This window comes from Oncorhynchus tshawytscha, linkage group LG11 (genome assembly GCF_018296145.1).
Source record: "Oncorhynchus tshawytscha isolate Ot180627B linkage group LG11, Otsh_v2.0, whole genome shotgun sequence".
Classification (NCBI taxonomy): domain Eukaryota; kingdom Metazoa; phylum Chordata; class Actinopteri; order Salmoniformes; family Salmonidae; genus Oncorhynchus; species Oncorhynchus tshawytscha.
This window is the reverse complement of record NC_056439.1, coordinates 7,298,484-7,317,487: the sequence shown is the minus strand read 5'-3', so window position 1 is coordinate 7,317,487 and position 19,004 is coordinate 7,298,484. Positions and strand designations below refer to the sequence as shown.

At 40.2% G+C, this 19,004-nt stretch overlaps 2 protein-coding genes across 5 annotated transcripts; one reads left to right on the top strand and one right to left on the bottom strand.

Moving 5' to 3' along the window:
• The first annotated feature begins 303 nt into the window (after positions 1-303).
• Positions 304-16,443, top strand: LOC112261365. 2 transcript variants are annotated; one of them, XM_042329732.1, is made up of 10 exons: positions 314-564; positions 4,433-4,478; positions 5,205-5,407; positions 5,727-5,808; positions 6,238-6,522; positions 9,391-9,602; positions 11,843-11,923; positions 12,100-12,213; positions 12,758-12,861; positions 14,321-16,443. In XM_042329732.1, exons 1-10 carry the CDS (start codon positions 517-519, stop codon positions 14,412-14,414), a joined length of 1,269 nt encoding a protein of 422 aa, XP_042185666.1. In that variant the 5' UTR covers positions 314-516; the 3' UTR covers positions 14,415-16,443. The 2 variants fall into 2 exon arrangements, with proteins under 2 accessions (XP_024292414.1, XP_042185666.1); XM_024436646.2 differs by lacking the exons at positions 11,843-11,923; positions 12,100-12,213; positions 12,758-12,861; positions 14,321-16,443 and adding an exon at positions 9,857-10,081 and having other exon boundaries at positions 304-564.
• Positions 16,363-18,587, bottom strand: LOC112261367 (transmembrane protein 109). 3 transcript variants are annotated; one of them, XR_006084520.1, is made up of 4 exons: positions 18,123-18,587; positions 17,793-17,895; positions 17,252-17,329; positions 16,819-17,034 (listed from the first exon to the last, which is right to left on the bottom strand). XR_006084520.1 is itself a non-coding variant. In XM_024436648.2 (3 exons), the coding sequence occupies exons 1-3, from the start codon at positions 18,321-18,323 to the stop codon at positions 16,676-16,678; spliced, it is 651 nt and encodes a 216-aa protein (XP_024292416.1). In that variant the 5' UTR covers positions 18,324-18,582; the 3' UTR covers positions 16,363-16,675. The 3 variants fall into 3 exon arrangements, 2 of the variants coding, with proteins under 2 accessions (XP_024292416.1, XP_024292415.1); XM_024436648.2 differs by lacking the exon at positions 17,252-17,329 and having other exon boundaries at positions 16,363-17,034; positions 17,793-17,883; positions 18,123-18,582; XM_024436647.2 differs by lacking the exon at positions 17,252-17,329 and having other exon boundaries at positions 16,363-17,034; positions 18,123-18,579.
• Positions 18,588-19,004: the final 417 nt, after the last annotated feature.

Here is a 19,004-nt window from a genome sequence, read left to right as displayed (position 1 = left end):
CTTCAGTGTTAATGCCGCGTTTAAGACAACTGGGAACTCGTGACATCAGTGATCTTCAGGTCGGAAAGTCGAAGCTCTAGAAAGAGGCCCGAGTTCCCGAGTTGTAATGTAATTCTGAGCGGGTTGACCGTTCAAATCGATTATTTCCAGTCGGAGCTCGTTTTTTTCACAGTTGTTTTGAACCCACTAAAGTCGGAAGTCGTAGATTTCCTAGTTCCCAGTAGATTTGAACGCGGCATAAATACGCGAGGAATTTCTGCTGCCTTGCTGGACCACACCCTCCTTCCTTGCTCCTGGCCTGCCCTGTCTCTTCCACCAATCCAATTGTTTCTTATGGACAGAAAAGAGCAGAGGCTCTGAGCTGTCCGATCAGGTCCATTGTCTACTCGTCCGTCATTAGCAGTCTCAACACGCCCGTGCGTTTTTTCCCCCCACTAAACTCAGACTACCCTTTTAGTTCTATCATCTCCGGTCACTGCGTGAAGCTCCTCCCGGAAAATAGAGAGAGACACTGTTATGAGGAGAAAAACAGCAAAAGAATCACCTGGATTCTTTCATATCAAGGTATGTCGCCTATCTATTTATTCTGCATGCACAATAAGAAGTGTGTGTGAGATCCATGTTTACTGCTCAAAGTGAAATGTTACATTGTGGTTTTTAGTTTATTCAGGCTGTTTCTTTGCAACAGGCAATTGACACTCTTTGTAGGATTTACTTCAATTGCCTTGTTCAGTGATGTTTGTTTGAAATTTGCTTTGGAGATTCTTGTTATTTTTATTGCATCGTAATCCATGGTGTCTGGGCGCTTGCGTGCGAGTCTCCCTGTCTCGTGCAAGGTGGGTTGTGCGTGTGTGCATATTGTTTTGAGTCAGACTCGCTGTCTCCCGGTCACAGTGAACCGCACTATAGGCGTTAATGGCACAGTGCAGTCCAAAACGTGACAATCCTGTGTTTTTTTATGTATATTTGAAGAGTTTCATTCCAAAACGCTGCATATCCATGTTCAGAAATGTTGATTAAATAAATTGTTTTTTCACTATCTAATCATGGCATGGGGATGTTCAATTAGACATGTATTCGTTTAAAATCTCACTTGATAAAAAAAAAAAGTTGTACTTTTTATTATTTGGTAAATATTTTCTTAACTCTTCGTGAACTGCACTGTTGGTTAAGGGCTTTACACGGTAAGGTCAACACTTGTTGTATTCTGCGCATGTGACAAATTAAGTTTAATTTGAAATGTGACCTGTCCTCGATGGCCCTCGCAGTGTTAGGAACACCATCGAGATAATATTGTCGAGCTGCATCACAACCTGGTACAGCCACTCCACTCCAAAGCCGCTGACACCCGACCCTCCCCCAACGGACATTTACCCTGCCTCCACCCCAATGGACATTTATCACTGTTAGTTGTAAATAGTATAAATTATTACCTGATGCCCATGTCCTGCGGACTTCCTACCCCTGCTATAATTTAGACTTTACCGTGTAATGCCCTTAACCAACTGCAGTTCACGAAGAGTTAAGAAAATATTTACCAAATAACAAATCAAGTGATAGATTTTAAATGAATTGGCCAGAGCAGTGCACTAAGAGGAACAGGGTGCCATTTGGAACTCTATCACTAATGAATCAAAGTGGGAAGTCACGTGTGCCCTGGACCGGCTTCGCAGTGTTAATACGGCGTTTAAGACAACTGGGAACTCGTGACATCAGTGATCTTCAGGTCGGAAAGTCGAAGCTCTAGAAAGAGTTCCCGAGTTGGAATTCCGAGCGGGTTGACCGTTCAAATCGATTTTTCAGTCGGAGCCCGTTTCTTTCCCGATTTCAGTTGTTTAGAATCCACTAAAGTCGGAAGTCGTAGATTTCCTAGTTCCCAGTTACGAGTTCCCAGTAGATTTGAACGCGGAATAAATACGCGAAGAATTTCTGCTGTTCGTCTGAATACGCCCGCGGCGTTCTTTTCACTATGCTCAGACTACCCTTTCAGTTCTGCCATCTCCGCTCACTGCGTGAAGTTCCTCCCGGAAAATGGAGAGAGACACTGTTGAGGACAGACATGTATTTGTTTAAAATCTATCACTTGATGGTTTCATTTCAGAGACAAAATAATCGTATGTTTTTTTTCAGCAAAATGCTATAGGTACATAAATCCGCCTCACTCTCAAATAAATAAGTAGTACTGCTAGGTTTTCCACAGTCAAATGTAACAACTACATTTTTTATAAAGAAATATACAAATTATACATTTGTGACATTAATGTCCAAACATATTATACCAAAATAATTCGATGCAGTAATATGAGATCTGTAGGCAAAACATTTACATTTGGTATTTTATTCATTTAGCAGATGCTCTTCTCCATAATGACATACAGTAAGTGGATTAATCTTAAAATAGAGACTTGAGATGCCCACATATCACAGTCAAATATACAGGATATGAACATTCCATTTCAGTTAAATGATTCATAAATAGCGTTTTTCATACACATCTATGAATTATTAATCTGAGAACAATAATATAATAAACACACGAAGGTGCCCATAATCAAGAATTTCTGATGAAAAAACAAATGTGAAAAATTGGTGGATCTAGCATTTTGGGAATAAACTCTTAATTTCCACACTATGGGGTTGGAATAATACTGTGAAAATTATAATCCCCTTTTTAGTGTAATAGCTATTTGAAAAGACAGCCTGATTTGGTGGGATGGAGTTTTGGCCTGCTTTGTGACATCACCAGGCGGCAAATTAGTTTATAGACCAATAAGGTCTAACTAATATGTCCCTCCCTCCCCGTTGTCTCCAAACCTCTCTGCCAATAACAGCTAGTTTTCAGTTTTACCCTCCCCACTCCGACCACTCAAGACAGTCCTACCAAAATCTTGCTTGAGAAATTTCTCTTTGCTAAGAAGCTTCTTTAAAAAAAACGTCTGCATTGGACCTTTTTTAAAGAAAATATAAAATAGTAGACTTCCTTCATTCCTAGAAATCTGCTTGAATGTGGTTCTGGTTCATCATTGTTTGTTAGATTTTTGTCGTTGTTGCTTAAATTCTATTGTCCCACTCCCAAAGTAAAAGCATCATTCTCTGTAGATTATACAGCCCCATGTGAACTGCCAGTTCTCTGCAGAGACGGCCACTACTAACTGTAGTGTTCTATGGATCCTCATCAGGTTGAGGCCGTTTAACCTCTTATATGATCGGCATGGTTGAGCTAACGTGCGCTAATGGGATTAGCATGATGATTTTAAATAACAAGAACATTTCCCAGGACATAGACTTATCTGAAATGGGCAGAAAGATTAACAAGAATTTAATCTAACTGCCCTGTCCAGTTTACAGTAGCTATTACAGTGAAAGAATACCATGCTATTGTTTGAGGAGAGTGCACAATTATGAACTTAAATGTATTGATAAATCAATTAGGCACATTTGGGCTGTCTTGACACAGTTTGAACAGAAATACGGTTCATTTGATCAGTCTAAAACATTGCACATTCACTGCTCCCCTCTAGTGGTCAAAATCTAAAGATTCCTTAGATTCCTAAGTTACATATTGGCCTTTCTCTTGCATTTCAAAGATGATGAAGAAAAAAAACGCATGTTTTTTTTTCCTTTGTATTATCTTTTACCAGATCTAATGTGTTATATTCTCCTACATGAATTTCACATTTCCACAAACTTCAAAATGTTTCCTTTCAAATGGTATCAAGAATATGCATATCCTTGCTTCAGGTCCTGAGCTACAGCCAGTTTGATTTGGGTGGGTGGGGGAGAATGGTCCGATCCTTATCAAACGGTTATGCTTGTTTCCTAGTTTTTATAGATCATGCCGGAGAGATGCCCGAGAATAGATTATACGTCATAATAAATCATTTATTTAAAAGTTTAAAAAATGCATATTATAAATTGCATGCTATGGTCTACAGGCCTGTGGACTGGTCAATGTAGCCTAATCATAGATATGATCAGTTTCTTTATAACATTTCTGTAATCATTTCAAGTGACTGATTAAATTGCCCACCTTCGGTTTAGTGTGGCAATGATTAAAATAAAGTTTCAGAGATTGTTTGATGGTTAGGCTACACAAAGGTATAAAACTATTATAGCCTATCACAGAGCCATATTGCCATAGAATCACCAAATGTGAAGCATCGAATTCCACACTGACTCACACACTTCTGTAGTGTGCAAATTCCAGAGGATGTGGGTAAACTGTGTATTTTTTTCCACGGTGGTTGTGCTGTGTGTGGGAGAGGACTGTAAGCATTACAACAACAGGAAGGGTTGTACAATAAAGTTTGTTCTGAGACATGACGGGGGGTAGCGGTGGGGAACACTGTCCTAACATGCCCGTCTGTCTTAACCCCCCCCACAACCTGTTCATAATATAATTTATCATATTTCTTGTGATATGCAAATACAGATGATGTGGAGTCTTTGGATCCTGCTGGGCACTGTTCTCAGTGTGGGTGAGTTGGAGCTTCCTGTGTATTCCTGTATGTATGTATGTGTGTGTGTGTTTTTTTTTTTAAGAGGAAAGTAAATAAATGACACTGGGGTGGAGAAAGGGAGAAAGCTGGGAAGAATGACATAATGATTTTTGAACCCGATCGATCCCCAGCCGGGAGTTGCGAGCGGGGAGTGTCACCAGCACCCCACGGCACTCCCGCTTTATTGGCTCTTTTACATTCCACTGAAAGGTCATGAACAAACCCCCCAAAAAAAAACATGTGACAACACAGTTAATGGACAAATGATATCCCGGAGGAGGATTCGGTTGACATTTCAAGATGAATAGACAGGAATGTTCAAAAGTACACTGCCGTGTAGGTAGGGCCCGTTTACGGCTCCTGCACCACACCTTCCTACACCACCCCTTCCTACACCACCAACTGCATTAGGCAACAGGAAACCTAGGGCCCGTCACTAATTGCACCCTATTCCCTATATAGGGCACTACTTTTGACCACGGCCCATAGTGCACTTTATAGTGAAGATGCCATTTGAGACAATGTCAGCAGATGCCAAGAATTTGTAGATGAAAGTTGTTTTTAAAAGGGTTTCAAGCTACATTATCTGTGTTTACCACGGCTTCAGATAATGTAGAGTAAAATGTGTTAATCCTCACACCCTTTTTCTCTCTCCACTTTTGCTCTCATCCATATTCTCTCACTCACTCTCTCTCTCGCACTCAGATGGCTACGTGGTGCCCGACCTGCACAAGCGTCTGTCCCACGGGCATCAGCTGAAGATCTACCTCCCGAAGAGTGCTGTGAAGCTGGAGTTCACCCCCGCTGCAGAGCCCCTGAAGACGTACCTGTACTGGGACCGTGGATCCCGGGCCACCAGAGGAAAGGTGTCTGGGACAGGAACTGACAGGAGCTGGTATCTGGACAAAGTGAGTGACTGTCTCTTTAATTGTCTAAGTCAAATCCCCCCCCCCCGGGGAGAATAAAGTATATAAACTCAGATCATACCACCAGAGGTCATTGAGCGGGGATTTGAGGAGATGGTATCCTACTTATAACAACTCACCACTTGTTTTTGACCGGTACTGTTAATATCACTTAACACCTGTCCCAGAAATGCACCTACCATCCTCTACCTCTTCATTTCATATATTATTTAAACATTTTTGTGAAGAGATTTTAAATGCACTTATAAAGAAAGTTTGATTTTATCATCCCTGTTAACTGTTTGACCTTTGCCCCCTGAAGGTGACTTACAAGGACCAGGGGACCTATGTCCAGAGAGACTACTGGAACAAGGAGATCTCCTCGCTCAAAGTGGCTGTGACCAGTGAGTGCTTTGCATGTTATTTAAAGGGACATTTCGGGATTTTGGCACGAAGCCCTTCATCCTACTTCCACAGAGTCCGATGAACTCGTGGATACCATTTTTATGTCTCTGTTTGAAGGAAGTTGCTAACTAGCGTTAGCGCAATGACTGGAAGTCTATAGGAACAGCTCGCATGCTCTAGAGCTAGTTAGCATTGGCTCGCAAAACTACCTCTAATGTCCTTCATAAATGGTATCCACGAGTTCATCTGACCCTGGGACTATGGCTATCCCTTTAATTAGATAGCCATAACAATTACTTTGTTATTGTCTTGGCCTTTTTGTCTCTCTTTCTCACACTCTCTCTCACCCACCCCCAACTCTCACCCTTTCATGTACACCCTCTTTCTCACCCTTTTCCCCTAATGCAACATGTTCTTCCTTTTCTCAGCCAGGCGTGAGTACACGAAGTGTGTGGTGGGCGAGGAACTCCACATCTCATTGGAGGGCATCGACCAGGCCGACGCCACGCTCTCCTTCTCGGGCGCCAACGCCAACGTCACCCTGGTGCATGATGGGGCAGTGGTGGCCCAGGACCTCCCGGACTACTGGAACCGGGTCAAGACCCTTTCCACCAAGATCAGCATCCAGAACGTCAACACCTCGGACGTGGGCTACTACACGCTGAAGGACACGCGAGACCGGGTGGTCGCCATCGTCAGGATGGAACTCACAGGTTGTGGTTTCGCTGTGTTGCCATAGATTGTTAGTTAGCTCTGCAGCGTTACTCACTTCTACTGAGTTATCGTGAGTGTGTTGGGAGGGATACTACTTCACTCCAAACCTTGGTCTGCGCAGACGCTTCCTGCGTTCCAAACCATGAAAAAAAACCTACAGTTATGTCACATGCTTCTTAAAACAACAGGTGTAGGACTGGTGAAATGCTTAGTTACGGGCCCTTCCCAACAATACAAAAGACAAAAATAATAAATAATGAGGAATAAATACACAATGAGTAATGATAACATAGCTATATACACAGAGTACCAATACCCAGTTGATGAGCAGGGGTATGAGGTAATAAGGCTGTAACGTAACACATCTTATTCTTAAAATTGTCTAAAATAATCCTCATTACTTTACAGAAAACCCCATAATGTCAAAGTGAAGACAGGTTTTTAGAAGCTTTTGTAAAATACAGAAATATTGAGCTCAGGTGCATCCTGATCCTCCTTGAGATGTTTCTACAACTTGATTGGAGTCCACCTGTGTTAAATTCAATTGATTGGACATGATTTTGAAAAGGCACGAACTTGTCTCTATGGTCCCACAGTTGAAAGTACATGTCAGAGAAAAAAACCAATCCACGAAGGTCCATATCGGAATTGTCTCTAGAGCCCCGAGACAGGATTATCGAGGCCCAGATATGGGGAAGGGAACCAAAAAAATGTATTCAGCATTGAAGGTCCCCAAGAACAGTGGCCTCCATTCTTAAATGGAAGAAGTTTGGACGCACCAAGTCTTCCGTTACAGGAAGTCTGTAACAAAATGGGGGAAGTAGAGGTCTGACTATTTAGTAGAGGTCTGTACATATACAATGGGGTGTTTCCTACTTCCAAAGCATTTAGGTCTGTAATTATAGGTACACTTCAACTGTGCGAGATGACATCTAAAACAAAAATCCAGAAAATCACGTATGATTTTAAAGTAATTCATTTGCATTTTATTGCATGGCATAAGTATTTGATGCATCAGAAAAGCAGAACTTAATATTTTGTACAGAAACCTGTGTTTGCAATTACAGAGATCATATGTTTCCTGTAGTTCTTGACCAGGTTTGCACACACTGCAGCAGGGATTTTGGCCCACTCCTCCATACAGACCTTCTCCAGAGCCTTCAGGTTTCGGGGCTGTCGCTGGGCAATACGGACTTTCAGCTCCCTCGAAAGATTTTCTATTGGGTTCAGGTCTGGAGACTGGCTAGGCCACTCCGGGACCTTGAGATGCTTCTTACAGAGCCACTCCTTAGTTGCCCTGGCTGTGTGTTTCGGGTCGTTGTCATGCAGGAAGACCCAGCCACGACCTATCTTCAATGCTCTTACTGATTCTTCCTCTGGATCATCCAGATGGTCATTGGCAAACTTCAGATGGGCCTGGACATCCGCTGGCTTGAGCAGGGGGACCTTGCGTGCCCTGCAGGATTTTAATCCATAACTGCATAGTGTGTTACTAATGGTTTTCTTTGAGACTGTGGTCCCAGCTCTCTTCAGGTCAGTGACCAGGTACTGCCGTGTAGTTCTGGGCTGATCCCTCACCTTCCTCATGATCATTGATGCCCCACGAGATGAGATCTTACATGGAGCCCCAGACCGAGGGTGATTGACAGTCATCTTGAACTTCTTCCATTTTCTAATAATTGCACCAACAGTTGTTGCCTTCTCACCAAGCTGCTTGCCTATTGTAATATAGCCCATCCCAGCCTTGTGCAGGTCTACAGTTTTATCCCTGATATCCTTACACAGCTCTCTGGTCATGGCCATTGTGGAGAGTTTGGAGTCTGTTTGAGTCTGTGGACAGGTGTCTTTTATACAGGTAACGAGTTCAAACAGGTGCAGTTAATACAGGTAATGAGTGGAGAACAGGAGGGCTTCTTAAAGAAAAACAAACAGGTCTGTCAGAGCTGGAATTCTTACTGGTTGGTAGGTGATCAAATACTTATGTCATGCAATAAAATACAAATTAATTACTTAAAAATCATACAAACAATGTGATTGTCTGGATTTTTGTTTTAGACTCCGTCTCTCATAGTTGAAGTGTACCTATGATAAAAATTACAGACCTCTACATGCTTTGTAAGTAGGAAAATCAGCAGTGTATCAAATACTTGTTCTCCCCACTGTAGGTAGGGAATGGCACCCTATTCCACTATGGGCCCTGTAAAGTGATCGTAAATCGTAAAGTGACTGGGCCACAGGATGGATATTTAACAGTAGCTGCAGCGTATGTAATAAGCACCCCATGGCACCCTATTTAGTACACTGGGCTCTGGTCAAAACTAGTCCACAAATATCCAAGTATGCTTAGTGCATAGTGTAAGTAGTAACAAGTCAGAGAGATACCAACTGGTGCTGTATAGAGAGAGACAAGTGGTGTTGGCTGCATAGACTTAGAATTAAATTACCTCTGTTAGGTCATGTTGAAGTTCGAGTAGGTCATGGAAATAGACACAGCATCAGGATCCCGTCCCAATGGTCTGGTATACTGGCCCTTTGTTCCAAATGGCACACTATTCCTGATATAGTGCACTACTTTTGACCAGGGCCCATAGTGGAATAGGGTGCCATTCAGGACACACATTGTTTGGCTCGCAGCTCATATGTCCCTGTTTGTCACTAATTAGTTGGTTATTTGTAGGACTACAGGGCTGCTCAGTAAGCTATGGGGTAGTGGGGTGAGGGGGGGATAGAATACAACATGCATAGAGTGAAACACATGTCGTCTGTCAATCATTCCCTCCTGTTCCCCTTACGGCTTTGCAATGTCTCCCAAATTAACTTTCCCGTCTCGCTCCTTCTGCATCTCTCTCTCCCCCATCCCCCTCCAGACAAACATGAGAATGAAGCAGGCAACCCCCTCATGGCCCTCCTCCTCCTGCTTGGTATCCCCGCCAGTATCTGCTTCTGTTGCCGGAAGAGGATCTTCAAGAACAAATCCCCTGACACCACCGCCATCCAACTGGACAACCCCGAGACTCTGCACCCCCCTCCCGGCTACAACATGCCCGGAGGAGGGGTGTCCCCTGGACCTGGTGTGCCGGTGAGGGATAGTTAGATGGTGGATTGGCTATGAAATGGCACCCGATTCTCGCCATAGGTCTCCGGTCAAAACTAGTTCACTCGGGAATATGGTGCCGTTTGGGACAAATTCCATGTAGAAGTTGCTCTTAGGTTCCTCCCTCTAATCGGTCTCTCCTCATCTCCCATGCTGCACTACTATAATAATGACACGCATGGTGTTTTGTAGTTGAGCGGTAATAACGTGACGTGTTTTATTTTCTGTGGTTATTGCAGACGTTCTATCATGGTCCAGATCCTAACATGGTACATTATCCATTTATTCTTTATACACTTAACTACATACTGTGGTGTGTTGGTTTGTGCTTGCCTTGTGTTTTATATGTCATTGGAATAGATAGTGATTCTATATATACAGTCGTGGCCAAAAGTTTTGAGAATGACACAAATATACATTTTCACAGTCTGTTGCCTCGGTGTCTTTAGATATTTTTGTCAGATGTTACTATGGAATATTGAAGTATAATTACAAGCATTTCGTAAGTGTCAAAGTCATTTATTGACAATTGCATGAAGTTGATGCAAAGAGTCAATATTTGTTGACCCTTCTTTTTCAAGACCTCTGCAATCTGCCCTGGCATGCTGTCAATTAACTTCTTGGCCACATTCTGACTGATGGCAGCCCATTCTTGCATAATCAATGCTTGGAGTTTCTCAGAATTTGTGGGTTTTTGTTTGTCCACCTGCCTCTTGAGGATTGACCACAAGTTCTCCATGGGATTAAGGTCTGAGGAGTTTCCTGACCATGGACCCAGAATATCTATGTTTTGTTCACCGAGCCACTTAGTTATCACTTTTGCCTTATGGCAAGGTGCTCCATCATGCTGGAAAAGGCATTGTTCGTCACCAAACTGTTCCTGGATGGGTGGGAGAAGTTGATCTCGGAGGATGTGTTGGTATCGTTCTTTATTCATGGCTGTGTTCTTAGGCAAAATTGTGAGTGAGCCCACTCCCTTGGCTGAGAAGCAACCACACACATGGTCTCAGGATGCTTTACTGTTGGCATGACACAGGACTGATGGTAGCGCTCACCTTGTCTTCTCCGGACAAGCTTTTTTCCGGATGCCCCAAACAATCGGAAAGGGGATTCATCAGAGAAAATGACTTTACCCCAGTCCTCAGCAGACCAATCAATGTACCTTTTGCAGAATATCAGTCTGTCCCTGATGTTTTTCCTGGAGAGAAGTGGCTTCTTTGCTGCCCTTCTTGACAGCAGGCCATCCTCAAAGTCTTCGCCTCACTGTGCGTGCAGATGCACTCTCACCTGCCTGCTGCAATTCCTGAGCAAGCTCTGTACTGGTGGTGCCCCGATCCCGCAGCTGAATCAACTTTAGGAGACGGTCCTGATGCTTGCTGGACTTTCTTGGGCGCCCTGGAGCCTTCTTCACAACAATTGAATCGCTCTCGAAGTTCTTGAGGATCTGATAAATGGTTGATTTAGGTACGATCTTACTGGCAGCAATATCCTTGCCTGTGAAGCCCTTTTTGTGCAAAGCAATGATGACTGCACATGGTTCCTCCAGGTAACCATGGTTGACAAAGGAAGAACAATGATTCCAAGCACCACCCTCCCTTTTGAAGCTTCCAGTCTGTTATTGAAACTCAATCAGCATGACAGCGTGATCTCCAGCCTTTTCCTCGTCAACACTCACACCGGTGTTAATAAGAGAATCACTGACATGATGTCAGCTGGTCCTTTTGTGGCAGGGCTGAAATGCAGTGGAAATGTTTTTGGGGGAATTCAGTTCATTTGCATGGCAGAGGGACTTTGCAATTAATTGCAATTCATCTGATCACTCTTCATAACATTCTGGAGTATATGCAAATTGCCATCATACAAACTGAGGCAGCAGATTTGTGAAAATTAATATTTGTGTCATTCTCAACTTTTGGCCACGGCTGTGTGTCATTTTCTTATCTTCGTCTTGTCATGAACCATAATGTGTTGAGTATATAAGTCCTATCTAACTTTGGGAACTGTGGTTGTCCATGTTAGTATCTGTTTATGTACAGTACTTGTATGAGTATATCGCATATAGTATTCAATTCAAAATACTTGATTTGTCCCACGAGGGTTAATTGTGTAGGCAGGAGTGCAGATGCGTAAAAATAGCATCCAAGAACATACAACATAATCACAACTACACAACACCAATAGTGTTTGAGTCCCTCTGTTTTACTGTGGTGCTCCTCCATGTACAGGGAGGTTACCCTCAGGTTTACCCTCCCCCCAACCCTGGGATGCCTGGCCAGCCTCAATGGACCGGACCCCCACCTCAACCAGTGAGTCCATCCATCTCTCCTCCATTATGTTTCTCTCTGAGTCCACAAATCTCTCCATTATATCAGCGGTTGGTATGGTTGTTAGTGAACCCTCATAATCCCCCCCGTCAGGGGTGAAATTCCTCGGGAAAAGAAACGAAAAGAGTGTGACAGTGTTTTGTTGTGGTTTGTTTCAGTGCTTCAACCCAGGCTACCCCTCCCAGGACCCTTTGTACCCCCCTGCCCAGCCCTCACAGTGGAATGGCCCACCACCCAACCAGCCACAGTACAACCCTGGTGCTCCTCCGATGGTAGGGAGTTGTACTCTACAATCTTAGAAAAAAGGGGTTCCAAAAGGGTTCTTTGGCTGTCCCCATACAAGAGCCCTTTTTGGTTTCAGGTAGAACCCTTTTGCATTCCATGTATAACCCTCTGTAGAAAGGGTTCTACCTGGAACCAAAAATGATTATCCTATGGGGACAGTCAAAGAACCCTTCAAGGTTCTACATGGCACATTTTTTTTCTAAGAGTGTACTCTGTTCTATTCCACTCTATGCTAGTAAACCCTGTTTGATTCTATACAACTCTACAAATCAGCCCCTACTCCTCTTCCCTCTGTTCTACAATCTAACTGTGCCTCTCCTCTGACCACTAACAGTAGAGTGGGCCACCTAACCAGTACCCTGTGGTGCCGATGGTATATCTCTACTTAACCGTTGCATAGTGTCTTTTCTCACTCCACTTCCCTCTTTTCCTTTGTGGCTGTCATATTCCACTCTGGTTTTGAGCCTTCTCATCTCAGAGTGTAGTTAGTATGTGTGTGTGGAAGCTTGCGTAACTGTGTGTGTGTTTCAGGGGTATGCGCCGGTGATGTACAGCGCCCCCTCAGGGAAGGAGGAGATAAAGATAGAGAACATGTCTCCTGCTGATCCCCTCCTTGCCCATCCACCACCCCAGGTCAGTCCTCACTCACTCTCTCATACACACTCATATATATATATATATATATTTATTATTATTTATTATTATTATTTCTTCTTATTATTATTATTTATTATTATTTATTATTATTTATTATTTATTATTTATATATATATTTATATATTTATATATTTATTTATATATATTTATTTATTATTTATATATATTTATTATTATTTATATATATTTTATTATTATTTATATATATTTATTATTATTTATATATATTTTTATTATTATTTATATATATTTATTATTATTTATATATATTTATTATTATTTATATATATTTATTATTATTTATATATATTTATTATTATTTATATATATTTATTATTATTTATATATATTTATTATTATTTATATATATTTATTATTATTTATATATATTTATTATTATATATATATATTTATATATATTTATTATATTTATATTATTTATTATTTTATTATTATTTATTATTTTTTTTATTTATTTATATATTTATTATTATTTGTATATATATATATATATATATTATTATTTTATTATTTATTATATTATATATTTATTATTATTTATATATATATTATTATTTATATTATATATATATATTATATTATTATTATTTATATATATTATTATTTTATATATATATTATTATTATTTATTTATATATATATATTATTATTATTTTATATATTATATATATTTATTATTTATATATATTTATTATATATTTTATTATTTTATATATATTTATTATTATTTATATATATTTATATATTTATATATATTTATATATATATATATATTTTATTTATATATATATATATTTATATATATATTTATATATATTTATTTATATATATTATTATTTATATATATATTTATTATTATTTTATATATATATATATTTATTATTATTTATATATATTTATATTATTTATATATATTTATTATATTTATTTATATATATTTTTATATTTATTATTTTATATATTTATTATTTATATATATATTATTATTTTATATATATTTATTATTTTTTATATATATATATTTATTATTATTTTATATATATATATATATTATTATTTATATATATATATATATTATTATTTATATATATATATTTTTATTTTTATTTATATATATATATATATTATTATTTTATATATATATATATATATATATTATTATTTTATATATATTTATTTATATTATTATTTATATATATATTTTATTATTTATATATATATAATATATATAAATATATTTTATTATTTATATAAATATATATATATATATATAAATAATTTATTATTTATATTATATTTTATATTATTTATTATTATATATTAATATATTATATTAATATATTATATTAATTATATTAATTATATTAATTATATACACACCTTCTGACATTGTTCCTCCCTCCTCCCCCCAAGGTCCCCCCCACCCACCTCTGAAGCTCTGCACTCCACAGGCGGAGCCTTCCAGTTCAACATCGACACAGGAAAAAACGCCCCCACCAACTTCCTGTAGAACGCCTGTCATCGGTCCAATCAGGAGCGGCCTTAGTAATGATGCCACGGCTCCGTCCCGAATACGGTTCAATGGCTTCCTTTGCTCATCTCCTTGACTGTGACCACTTATATAAATGGGGAGGGATACTCCTTTACTCCTTTCACGTATACGAAAACAAAAGTAACCACATTTTTATTTTTTTTGTCTCTGTATAAATGGGATATTAGTGAAGGAAATGAGATCATTTAAAAGGACTATTTCCTGTATAGCTGTGATGAAGTCAGTCAAAATGTCTGGGCGGGGGGGGGAACATGAATCAGAGGCCACGATCCCTACCCTTCTCCAGAAGTGTGCACTGATCCACTCCCTCTCATGCATTTAAGCATTGGATTGGTGCAAAAAATGTATTGAGGGAGTTTCCACCATATTCCCAGTCCATTTATTTTTAGAAGGGGAGTGTACAAGATAATTGGAATGTAGCCCATAGAATGATAGAGGCCTCTAGTGGCCAAAAGGCAGTATTGGCATGGGCAGTGCCATTGAGGGCTTCCACCAATTTAATGTATGGCATCTATCAAACACTCTGGTCGTGTTCCCCTGCGGAGGCGCTGCATGCATCAACCAATGGTTGCGTACCACGTCATCGGCTGTGCCGTCGTGCACAGTCGATAACATGTGGTTAGCTGATACGTAAAATAGCTATCCAAGAGTTGTAAGATCTGGCATTCGTCAGCAATGTCTGAGGAGAGGAACACAACCGATAACTGCCTTTTCAGGGTTCTACTGGAACCAAAAAGGGTTCTACCTGGAACCAAAAATGGACAGCCGAAGAACCTTTTTGGAAATGTTTTTTTCTAAGTGTATCATAATCCAATCAGAACCAACATCACTCCTAATCATAAAATCAGATGCTAGGACAAATCATCATCCACTCGGTAGACCAAGTAAAGCTCTCCGCCAGTCAGGTAGCCACTTCCTGTTGTGTATATTTAAAGTGTTTGTGTATGTATATATATATATATATATATATATATATATATGCAAATACAATCAGAAATGCCTTAACTTCCCAAAGTATAGCTGTTTTTCATTATATGCATGGTGTATCATTTTAGTTCTACATATGAAACTGCTGTCATTTCAACTTTGCCTTGATTTATGTATACAGTGGATATATACAAAATGAATGTGATACGAGTCTCTCATTGTTTGTACAATGTACACCCGCATGATTTCAAATTATGATTGTGTGATATGGGAGTTGGAGACATGATTATTTTAACATTACAAAGAAATACTTTCATAACAATGGCAACACTGCTATGTTCGTCTGAGATTTGGTGCAAAACCACGTGCCCAAACTTTTGGCTGTCGCAGTTGTTCCTCCCCCGATTTCACTCCTCGAATTTCATCTAGTCGTTTGCTTAAGCCTTATCACACAAACGCATCCAGTGCCTTCTTGTCCTGGGGTGTATTCATAAGTGCACAATGAAGCAAACAACTTTTTGGGACAAATTCAGTTTGTCCCCTACCTGGTTGCTTCTGTTAGTTTCCTAATGAATGTACCCCAGGTCAGGGGGTGAGGAAAATGCATTTTACATGATTATATTCAGGGAGAGGTCATTTCCAGACCATGTAACCAGAACAGTAAACTCCTGGCCCTAGTTGGTCAAGGAAAAATCTCAATTGGAGAAGGGCAGATGAGAAGGCCTCTTGATTACGCTTAAACTTTTGCAGTTACTTTTAAAACGTTCTTCCCAAAACTGCTTTTCTCACCAACTGTCTCATCCCCCTACACCCAACATGCTTTAAAAAGGAATGGACAGATCTCAAATGTAGGTAATAGGAAGTATGCATCTGTTTTGTTTGAGAACTTGTTTGTGTTGTATGCTGCCATAACTGGAAAGGTGTGAGAATGAAAGGTGATCCGTGTAGACATGAAGAAAATATGATTTCCAATGACATGTTTAGTGTTTCTATTCTGTGAATATCAAAAGCATTTATTGTAGGACATGCATGGGTCCACCTCAATAAAAAGAAAACACAATACTCTGTCCGTCTGTTTCCTTTTAAAACAAGCTAATCATATTTGCGGTCAATTCTGTTTCTCACACACATTAACTAAGATCTTTATGAAAAAGGCAAAGTGCTTCATTATGCAAAACGATACCATTTTTTTTTTTTTTTTTTACAAAACTTTATGTACAACGTCCTTGTTACGATCCTAGACCTAGGTTAATGTACAAAACAAGGCCTTTCAGTTCCCATCCATCCACCCCTCATTTCTCTTTCCTCCTCTCCATTTCTCTCACTCGTCTCTCTAGCACCCGCACTTGATCCTCCAGGTAGGTGTTGTCGCCCCCGGTGCCAGAATTCCCGATACCCAATAGGACGCAGACGCTCACCAGGCCGGCCAATCGCAGCGCCGTAGTCTCCGTTCCAGCACTACTGTCACTTAGGATCAGGCAAAACAGTCCTAAAACCACACCCAGCTTCAGTAGCCACAGGACCCGCCTCAGAGTGGACGCCACCAATCGGAAGGCCAGGGACAGCAGCCAGTAGCCAATGAGAGCCAGCAGAAGCCACTGACCGATATAGACCACAGCATCTGGGGTGATACTGTTAACAGGCATTTCAACTGGAGGAGAGAAAGAAATAGATACATGATATTAGTGCATTTTCTGGCCTAGCAATTTTAAAATGCTCCCTTTTACTTGTCTCCATTCCAAGACTTGGCAAAAATGTGGTTTTAGTATGTTGCTATGTAATTATTGTACCGGTAGTTATAGTCACAAAGCCTAGTAGGTTACTGTTGGCAATGTGGAGAAAAAGGTTTCCCCGTCTGGCGCACACACCTAATCCAGGGCATGTCTGTCAGTGGGTAACGGGCTCCCTTGGCAGGTCAGACTTTCATCTGGTTTTGTGTTGTGTGTCTACAGAGAACAGTTACAGTAAATGACAATGTGAGTGTACCATCGCACTGTATATGGGTTGTGTGTTGAGATGTTGCATGATGTGGGATCAATCAATAAAATGACTTATCTGAAATGATTATTTTTGTGTTGACAACTGTCTGTCCCATTATTGAATAGTGCACCGGTTATCAGCCCTGGTCCCGGGGAGCCACTGGTTGTGCAGGTTTTTTGCTCCAGCCCTGCTCTAACACACCCGATCCAACTAGTCAACTGCTCATCGAGACATTGATTCGGTGTGTTAGTGCTGGGCTGAAACAAAAGGCCTGCACGTGACATGCTTTAGCTCTCTGGGAACAGTGTTGGTGACTGACTAGAGTATTGCAATAGCTTTCTGGGCCTGTATTCCTAAAGTGGGAATAGGAGTGTTGATCTAACATCTGTTTTGCCTTTAATATTATAACGAATGATCCCAGCTGTTTACCATCAACTCCTGCTGCCATCAGGAACTGGGCGAGGTACTTCATAACCACATTCGTTCCACTGGCCGCTGCCTCAGCCAGATACTTGACCACCTGAAAGAAACACTGATAGGAGGGTCGAGAGGGAGTTGATAGAGGGTTCTGTTTGAGGCAAACATCTGGGTCACTAAATCCGGAACTAAAACAAGCGTGCATAAGGGTTCCCGTATATGGCCGACTTGTTACTACTTACACCTACCTAATTCGACAAAAGAACTGACATTAGATTAAGAATTTATGATTCGAACTACTGTTAAATCTAAACTTAGAGCCGGCTATTCTTTGTTCCTCACCTTCTGTGCATTTTCAACGGACCTTGCCCCGAGAAGGTGGACCAGGTAACCGTGCGCCTCCTCGGACAAATCCGTGAGCGTCTCCCGGAGGACTTTCATCATTCCAGGGAAATAGTTGAATGACTTCTCGAAGCGACTATTTTCTCCCGAACAAGAAACTACCACCGTGCTCAGCACACACACGACGAAATACACTTTCATTTTTTTCAGACGCCTTATGTAAAGTCAAACAATAAAATAAAATAAACATCCAACGTCTTTAAATTTAGTTGAATATGGTTTCACTGCAAAAATATATGCTACAACAATCTAAACCGGCCACTTTACAGACAGGAACATATTGGCTACAATGTAGCCTATGTCTTACATATAGCAAGAAAAAAAAGTCGTTCCAGGATATAGTAAGTAGGCAGGCCAACTCATAACGTACCGCAGTAGTTGCGTTGCCTTTCTTCTTCATCTTAAGTTTTATTGGCGAATCGCAATTAACTGACAAGCGCATACACCGCCACCTACTGTACTGGAGTGTGAAGACCTATCTATGCCACGATATTCTCTTAACCAGCCCTGGATTTCTAATAAAATAACTCCGTACAAACCTCACTACTCCCATCACCCCCACCCAAAATACCACCCACCCCCGGCCAACCTCTGACCCTGTCAAAAAACCTACACACATTCCACAAAATGGTAATACATGTTCAACGGTTTCCTCTACCTATAGCCATTACACATTCCAGTACCATGTTCCCTTATCAATTTCAAAAGATAAATTCAATCCCATATGCCCGAATCTCCTCCTACACAACATAACCTCCTCCCTTCTGTTCTCATTATATGACACCATCTCCTGTACATATTTCCTTGTACTATAAAAACGTC

Bases quoted from the DNA above. Each gene is read 5' to 3' on its own strand.
- LOC112261365 (XM_042329732.1), top strand. From the start codon at position 517: ATGAGGAGAAAAACAGCAAAAGAATCACCTGGATTCTTTCATATCAAG. The intron at 5,809-6,237 runs GTGAGTGCTTTG...TCCTTTTCTCAG, and splicing joins GCTCAAAGTGGCTGTGACCA to CCAGGCGTGAGTACACGAAG. The intron at 12,214-12,757 runs GTAGGGAGTTGT...TGTGTGTTTCAG, and splicing joins ACCCTGGTGCTCCTCCGATG to GGGTATGCGCCGGTGATGTA.
- LOC112261367 (XM_024436647.2), bottom strand. From the start codon at position 18,323: ATGAAAGTGTATTTCGTCGTGTGTGTGCTGAGCACGGTGGTAGTTTCT. The intron at 17,896-18,122 runs GTGAGGAACAAA...CCCTCCTATCAG, and splicing joins CCGTTGAAAATGCACAGAAG to TGTTTCTTTCAGGTGGTCAA. The intron at 17,035-17,792 runs GTAAACAGCTGG...TCTCTCCTCCAG, and splicing joins GATGGCAGCAGGAGTTGATG to TTGAAATGCCTGTTAACAGT.